This window comes from Pistacia vera, unplaced genomic scaffold (assembly GCF_008641045.1).
Source record: "Pistacia vera cultivar Batoury unplaced genomic scaffold, PisVer_v2 Contig217, whole genome shotgun sequence".
Taxonomy (NCBI): domain Eukaryota; kingdom Viridiplantae; phylum Streptophyta; class Magnoliopsida; order Sapindales; family Anacardiaceae; genus Pistacia; species Pistacia vera.
Genome location: NW_022196021.1, coordinates 1,507,501 through 1,515,993, shown reverse-complemented (window position 1 = coordinate 1,515,993; position 8,493 = coordinate 1,507,501). Strand labels below are relative to the sequence as shown.

Genomic DNA, 8,493 nt, shown 5'->3' with positions numbered 1-8,493 from the left:
CAAAAGTACAGTTTACTTAAACCATGCCCGTCTCAGCCCACCAGCTTACGTTCTCTGCTCCGATTCTCGGCTCGCAATTACCTGAACATGGTACTTCTCTGCTCTCTCTTTTATGTGAAATCGTGTGAATTCAACGCTATGTTTGTCTCTCTGCTTGTGAGTTTGAGGACATAACGGAAATGATCTTAATCTGTGTCACTTCAGGGCATTGCAAGTCAAGGAAGCTACTTCCGGAAACTGGGCTGTTCAGAGCTCTAAACAAGAAGAAACCAAGAAGAAACATGGCTTTGATGAGTAGTTGTAAAGATGATGATGGTGATGGACAAGTGAGTTTTCGAGTGGGTGAAGGTGAACGGCTTTATCTTGGAATGGACTTTGGTACTTCTGGAGCGAGGTTTGCTCTTATTGATAAACATGGGACAATTTGTTCTGAAGGAAAGAGAGAGTATCCAAAATATATGGTAAAATTTAACTCTAAACTTATCTCTGTTTTTTTGGAGTTCGAATATTGTGCTTATCTAACTTCCAAGTTTGATCAAATTGATTTTTTGTAATTGGGTTTGTTCAGATTGTCTATTATTACTTGCAAAACTAATGTGAAAGTTAACAAGCTTGTTTGAATTCCATAGAAGTGATCTTGTTTTAAGAGAGCAAAATGGTCTTGCTGATTGGTTGCCAGTTTACGTATTTATCCGGATAAGATAATTAAATGTACTATTGCATGTTCTCATGATTAGAGGATGAGATAAGAGGGTTTTGTAGACAGGTATAACAGAGTTATACTAGCTATTCTTGCCTCTTTTGGACTTTGGTAAAATAATTTTTTTGATTGAGCTCGCTTTCTTTATGCCCAGTGGTGCATTTTGATTTGTAGAGAATAAATATAGATCAAGGAGATGATGTTAGATGTGTTATTGCAGTGAATTACATTGCCCAGCAAAATTCAAACTGTTGTTAATTTCTATTGTCTAGAAAGAATGAAGAAACAATGGATTGGATTCGCTCTTGGAAGACAACACTTTTCTCGTTGCTTGGAGATGTTCCTATTGATCTCCGCCCATTTATATCTTCCATTTCCATTGATGGCACTTCTGCAACTACCATCATTCTAGACAGGTGGGAACCTCCGTGATTTATCGCTAATTCTAGTATTGTGTCTCTTGGCATGTCAAAATGGCTTTGATGTTATATGTGTCTGATTTTTTCTTAATTTCTACAGCAATACAGGTGAACCTTTATGGAGACCTTTCCTTTACAATGAGAGTTGCCCTGATGCTTTACCATTTGTAAAGGCTATTGCTCCTGCAAACCACACAGTGTGCTCTGGCACCTCTACCCTGTGCAAGCTTGTCTCCTGGTGGAACAATGAGGGTGCAAGTAAAAAATCGGCAGTGTTGTTACATCAAGCAGATTGGTTGTTGTGGTTTCTTCATGGAAAGCTTGGAGTGTCTGATTACAATAATGCTCTGAAGGTACTTCGAGTTCTTCTTAGCATTTGTGATCTTTACAGCTGGTTACCATAAAATATTTCATCCTAATGACCCCATTATAAGTCATAGGTTGGTTACGATCCTGAACTTGAGTCATATCCACCTTGGCTGCTGTCGCAGCCTTATTCACAACTCTTACCTTCTGTCAAAGCTCCAGGAACCGTTATTGGCTTGCTAAAAGAGGCCATCAGAACCGAATTTGGTATGTTTTCCTTCCATCTAAGTTCCCCTGGAGTTTGTTAGAAGAGGAAGTTACCTTCATCATGTTGAGGAAATAAATGGAAAATAGATGAAAATAACTATTCTTAAAGTTGAACTTCATTAAATTAATGAATTTTAACTTACTTTGTATATATAGAACCTAGTTGGATTGGTGTTAGACTCTTACTTAGCATCTGTGGACTTACAAGAACTTAAGAAGTATGAGATTGACACAGATATTGGAAAAGGCAAATTCATGGTTCACAAAGGTTACTGATTTTTAAAGATTAAGCTGTAGTGCTTATATAAAATCTGATATAATGTGAAATTGTAAGCTTGCAACTGAGTAATATCATGATGTTTTTTTTTTTTTTTTTCAAATCTTTTTCTTTCTCTTTTAATAGTTAGGACTAATAATTGTGCTACAGACTTCCATAAATTTCTGTGATCATGTTGTTGCACCTCGAATATCTTCCAACCTAGAAGCCTCAACTGTTCTAAAACCATGTTAAAAGCATGTGTATCCTTGCAGGTTTTCCAAAAGATTGCGCTGTATGCACTGGAACCACTGATAGCATAGCCGCCTTTCTTGCAGCAAGAGCAACAGAACCTGGGAAAGCTGTGAGAATTCTGCTGGACTTATTTTTCTTTTTCTTTTTTTTTCATTGGTGCTGCCAATTGCCAAAATACTGTGAACCTTACTGCCATGGACATCCATATCGAATTGCTATTGTATAGTCTGTTCATATGCAACATAAGTTCTCATGACAATTTATTGCTTTCCATTTTACATTACATGATTATGTTCATAATGTTCTGTTCTGTGTTCAGGTCATCTCTCTGGGTTCAACTCTGGCTATTAAACTACTAAGCACTAGTCGCATTGAGGATGCACGATTTGGGGTTTATAGTCATCGCCTTGATGATAAGTGGCTTGTTGGAGGTGCTTCAAATACCGGTGGGGCTGTTCTTAGACAAATTTTTACTGATGAACAGTTGCAGAAATTAAGCGAACACATTAATCCCATGGAAGCCTCCCCTCTTGACTACTATCCTCTGAAAGCAGCTGGTGAGAGATTCCCTGTTGCTGATCCGAAGATGCTTCCCCGGTATGTATATATATATATATATATATATATTCTTATTCGTTCCCTTATCTTCATGTCACAATTTTGATCCCAAACTTGAATTCCTCGGATGGTTTGTTCTTGTATTGTATCAGGTTAAATCCTCGCCCGCAAAGCGATGTTGAATACTTGCATGGTATTTTGGAGTCCATGGCACGTATAGAGGTGCATTGATGATTCTCATAATTCAGTAATGCTCGTTCATTTATATAATCCATCTTTATTGCAGACCGTCTTAAAATTTATAATAAACCCAGTAAAATTTATATATAGGCAAAGGCTTATAGCTTATTAAAAGAGCTTGGCGCAACCCAAGTGGAAGAAGTGTTCACCGCCGGCGGTGGTGCGAAAAATGAGAAATGGACCAAGATACGAGAGAGAGTTCTTGGCTTGCCGGTGAGACGGGCAACTCAAACAGAAGCTGCATACGGAGCTGCTCTATTGGCATTGAAGGCAAAGCAATCTAATATTTGAGTTGATACAAATTAAATAATATCATTACTGGAAGTAAAAGATTGGGATACAGCTATATGATGGTGTAAATAATATTTTAATGCGGCGCATTTAATGGCTGTATAATCATGATTTTATGCACCGTCGATGACGTTAAACTTTACGATTACGGCAGCTATTGATGTGTCAAATTAGGTAACGAGCTGATGTCCTCGTGCTTTGTGACCTCACGGCACCCGCATTTTGGAAGTCTGTGCCAGTTAGACGGCTTCTCTAATGATTAGCAATTGTACATCTGACGGACTCGGGAATCGGAGAACCAGATACTCATCCTTTATAAACCAATGGGTTTAATGCAGTTTCGCCTCTCAAGCTTGTTACACCGTTTTACCCCAATCTTTTTTTCGGGTCGGTGGCAAGGAGTTAAAGGCTTGGTTTATGTATATCTTAACTAATTTTTTTTTGTTTTTAAAGTTAAAGATAGAAATGGGTAAAAAATTCAGTCCCAAGGTTTGATCTCATGACCCTACCTTAAACCAGTTTGGGCTTTGGGGAGGGGTGATCGGGGCCTAGGTCAGGCTCCAACTTGACTATACTAAATTATCAAGCTTGCATAGGATTGATCTTATATAAGCCAAGTTCGAGCCTAGGATTGGTCTAAGCTCTTACAAAAGTGACAACTCAGGATCGGTTCCAACCAATTTGGGGACTGGGTACAAATTAGGACTGATTTTTAAGGGCTTGGATTATGTTTGTCCACCTCTAATTAAAAATTAGATAAATATTTCTGTTAGGGTTAAAAATCATTTTGAGCTTGACGATACCTAATAACGAAATAAATATGTCACATCTTAAGGCCTAAACCTAATCCTGATTGGACTTGCGCTTAAAATCATCTTGCGAACTACCCGCTTTATGAGTTGGACTATCCTATAAGTTAAGTTAAACTGAGTTTTAGCTCATTAGCCTGCAATAGTCTATAAATAGGAAATCAGAATCCTATTCTACTTCCTCTTCTACTAAGATTTCAAATCTTACTCAAATTATTAGACTTAATATGATAAGATCAAGAAATCATATCTTTTTCATGATAGGGATTATCTCCCAAAATAAGACTTAGTATCCTACTAAGATTCCAAATCTTAGTTAAACTATTAAACTTAATCTGATAAGGCCAGTAAACTATATTTCTTTCTTGATAGGGATTATCTCCCAAAAAAGAGGATTCAATGTCCTATTAGGATTCTAGCCCCTTGGGCTCACTATAAAAATATAGGTTTGCCCTCTCATTAGGCATGCAACTCCCATAGTTAATCTACACTACTCAAAACCATATATTTGCTCCTAGAGTTCTTTCTCCCAAGAACCCGGTGCCTCTGCCGTAATCTTAGCTTCCGACAAGACTCTTGGTAATTCTTCATCTCCTTAATTCTTATCAAATAATCTCTTTCAGTCTTGCTGACTTGAGCGTCAGAGTGCCTACGACAAACACCACCCTGATATTTTCCGGAAGCTTCACGCTTGCCTTTTCATGTGTGCAGGTCTAACGGATTGTCAGTGGCCTCAACCTCACGGGATCAGACCCTATTTTCATGACGGTAGATTTTTTGCATCTACAGTTTGGCGCCCACCGTGAGCCCTTAACAATCATTTACAACATGAGAGGTGACACGAAACTCTTTTTGACTGATAATGTTAATCAGAAAATCCCATCAAGATAAGAATTTTTTTCTTTATTTTTTTTCTTTTGTTTTATCTATTCACAAGCCATATTAATTATATCTGTTCGGCATATCGTAATTTATTTTATATTATATCCATTCAGCAAGTAGTATAAGACCTTGAAGCTCATATTATTGTTCTAAATTAATAATAGCTTCATATTATTGTTCTAACTTAATAATAGAATAATAATGTGTCAGAGTTTTAAGTGGTGTTCCTAAACCACTTGATTCATTGACTTTGCTTCAACAATCTCTCTTCTCTAATCCTCTGTTCAGATAAGGCAATAGCTTCTGTCTCTAACCTCTCTATGCACGCCTTTTCACTTCAATCATCAAACCACTAGGTCAGCCACCGTCATCAGAGCTTTGCAATGCATTACCCGCCACAAAACCAGTCAATTTGTTCATTCAAGAAGATGCCGCGATATGCCAGCATCTCTAGGACCTCCTTTCCATTAGAAGGTAACTCAAACTCGACCAATCTTGATCCAATCCCAATTCAACTTCACGGAGATTTGCCACCACTTTGAAACCCAAAACCCGTCCACCTGTTCTCCTAAAATCGCCCTAACAGCTTCTCCAATCACACAGTTAAATCCTAAAAACAAAGTATTAATCCTCTCAAAACACCTAAAGTCATCTACTAAACACGAAGAGAAACCCCTCAAACAAAACCTGCTTAAGTGACGCCACCTTACTCTCGCCTAATCTCTTTACCCCACCGTATTCCAAAACTCCAAACTCGAACCAGCGCCCCTTCCCAACCAATACATATCAACTCAAACCACCTTCACATCACAAGCTCCAACACACTTGTCACAAAAGCCCTCACGCTCCCCACTGTTTGCAAACTTTCAACTCCCCACTACAATTCAGCACCACTAAACAACACGAGTAGTCCACTCAATAATATTTGAGTCTGCACATACAATATCAACGTGCCCATTCGATTCAGCCCAAAAGTGAATCACGTGCCCACTCAACTTCAACTGGTTCAGCTCCGACATAGAAAGTAACACCTCTCTCTCCACTGGGTCTAGCAAGCATGGGTGGTAGCACTTGAAGGGGAAAATGTATGTGTCATTATCTCCTTTTAACTACCACTCTATTTGGTTAAATCTTTCTCTATTCGGCTCATTACTTAAATACATGCAACCCATTTTTCCATTTAGCTCACTCTTTATTCAGTCCATAACACATGCACATCATGCATATTGACTCTCTATTTGGCTCTTTGCTTAAAACATGCATGTCACTGCTCCAACTTCAATCAAATGTTTTCAACTACAAAGTCCGTCACGTCGACTGGGCCACATAGCCCTCAAAGGTTTCAACTACAAGTCAACCACGCCGACTCGACTGCAAGCTCCATACAAGCTCCACTTGGCATACACCTTCGAATTGGCTCAGCTCGATCCACGGATTTACACCTTCGGATTGACCTAACTCGATCCACAGATTTACACCTTCGGATTGACCCTGCTCGATCCACGGATCTTTACACCTTCAGATGGACCCTGTTCGATCCACGGATTTACACCTTCGGATCGACCTTGTTGGATCCACATATTTTTACACCTTCGGATCGACCCTGCTCAATCCATGGATTTGCACATTCGGATCGACCCTGCTCGATCCACGGATTTACACATTCGGATCGACCCTGCTCGATCCACAAATTTTTACACCTTCGGATCGACCCTGCTCGATCCACGGATTTACACCTTCGAATCGACCCTACTCGATCCACGGATTTATACCTTCGGATCGATCCTATTCGATCCACAGATTTTTATACCTTCGGATCGACCCTGCTCGATCCATGGATTTTTACACATTCGGATCGACCCTGCTCGATCCACGGATTTACACATTCATATCGACCCTGGTCGATCCACGAATTTACACCTTCGGATTGGCCCTGCCCGATTCACAGATTTACACCTTTGATCGGCCTTGCCCGATTCATGAATTTACACATTCAATCGGCCCAGGCCGATTGAAGGACTTGCACCTCAAATTGACAAGTTATAGACCCAATCCACACAACTATCCATCCGACCTAACGAGCTGCTATCACTAATCCACTCAGTTTGCACTTATTCGATTAAATCTACTTTCTAAGCTAAATATTCTTTAACTTAGAGAGTGGGGGGCTAACTGTTAGGGTCAAAAATCATATTGGGCTTGACGAGACCTAATAACGAAATAAACATGTCACATCCTAAGGCCTCAACCCAATCCTGATTGGGTCTATGCTTAAAATCACCTTGCGAACTACCCACTCTATGAGTTGGGCTATCCTATAAGTTAAGCTAAATTGGGTTTTAGCCAATTAGCCTGCAATAGTCTATAAATAGGAAATCAGAATCCTATTCTACTTCCTCTTCCACTAAGATTCCAAATCTTACTCAAACTATCAGACTTAATCTGATAAGATTAAGAAATCATATCTCTTTCATGATAGGGATTATCTCCTAAAATAAGACTTAATGTCCTACTAAGATTCCAAATTTTATTTAAACTATTAAACTTAATCTGATAAGGCCAAGAAACCATATTTCTTTCTTGATAGGGATTATCTCCCAAAAAAGAGGATTCAATGTCCTACTAGGATTCTAGCCCCTTGGGTTCACTATAAAAACATAGGTTTGCCCTCTCACTAGGCATGCAATCTCCCATAGTCAATCTACACTACTCAAAATCATATATTTGCTCCTAAAGTTCTTTCTCCCAAGAACCCGACGCCTCTGCCGTAATCCTAGCTTCCGACAAGACTCTTGGTAATTCTTCATTTCCCTAATTCTTATCAAATAATCTCTTTCAGCCTTGCTGACTTGAGCATCGGAGTACCTATGGCAAACACCACCCTGGTGTTTTCTGGAAGCTTCACACTTACTCTTTTATGTGTATAGGTCTAACAGATTGTCAATGACCTCAATCTTACGGGATCAGATCCTATTTTTATAACGATAAATTGTTTGCATTTACACTTTTAATAGTCATCTTTGTTAACAAGGGAGAGGAATTAACTAAAAGAGAATTAAATTCAAGAGCTCCTGAGTAATACAGTTAAGAGTTTTCATCGTCTTACATGATGTCCGATGCCCGGGATGGTCTTTTTACCCCGACTTTGGTAGCTGAAAGTGTCGGTTGACCAAAACCATCTGCCATTTCTCCTGAAAGTGAAAATAATCAGATGTTTATCAAAACCATTAATCGTGAAAAAATAGCTTACAGGCCATTAACAGATACTAGATCATGATTATTAAATCTCCTTTATTAGTTTTTCAGTTTAGCCTTGTCAGTTGTCACTTTGTCTCTTCGCGGTCGCACTGCACCTCTGCCTCTGAGTGAGCATGGCTTTTCTCTCTCTCCTTCTCTTCTGTACATATATATATACATACACGGTAGATAACTTGGGTATCTCTCATGCATGGTCTCCATAGATAAGCTTTAGCTTTAGTTTTACTCTTCTTAATGGCCGGCGTTAGGTTA

General features: G+C 39.1%; 1 protein-coding gene across 4 annotated transcripts; it reads left to right on the top strand.

Moving 5' to 3' along the window:
• LOC116130006 (D-ribulose kinase) lies at nt 1-3,761 on the top strand. Of its 4 annotated transcripts, none has more exons than XM_031415751.1 (9): nt 1-90; nt 205-461; nt 977-1,116; nt 1,220-1,472; nt 1,560-1,692; nt 2,224-2,312; nt 2,523-2,800; nt 2,914-2,983; nt 3,092-3,761. In XM_031415751.1, the coding sequence occupies exons 1-9, from the start codon at nt 24-26 to the stop codon at nt 3,290-3,292; spliced, it is 1,488 nt and encodes a 495-aa protein (XP_031271611.1). In that variant the 5' UTR covers nt 1-23; the 3' UTR covers nt 3,293-3,761. The 4 variants fall into 4 exon arrangements, with proteins under 4 accessions (XP_031271611.1, XP_031271612.1, XP_031271614.1 ...); XM_031415752.1 differs by having other exon boundaries at nt 2,914-3,008; nt 3,092-3,223; XM_031415754.1 differs by lacking the exon at nt 1-90 and having other exon boundaries at nt 323-461; nt 973-1,116.
• Nucleotides 3,762-8,493: the final 4,732 nt, after the last annotated feature.

Bases quoted from the DNA above. Each gene is read 5' to 3' on its own strand.
- LOC116130006 (XM_031415751.1), top strand. From the start codon at position 24: ATGCCCGTCTCAGCCCACCAGCTTACGTTCTCTGCTCCGATTCTCGGC. The intron at 1,693-2,223 runs GTATGTTTTCCT...GTATCCTTGCAG, and splicing joins GGCCATCAGAACCGAATTTG to GTTTTCCAAAAGATTGCGCT. The intron at 2,984-3,091 runs GTGCATTGATGA...ATTTATATATAG, and splicing joins AGTCCATGGCACGTATAGAG to GCAAAGGCTTATAGCTTATT.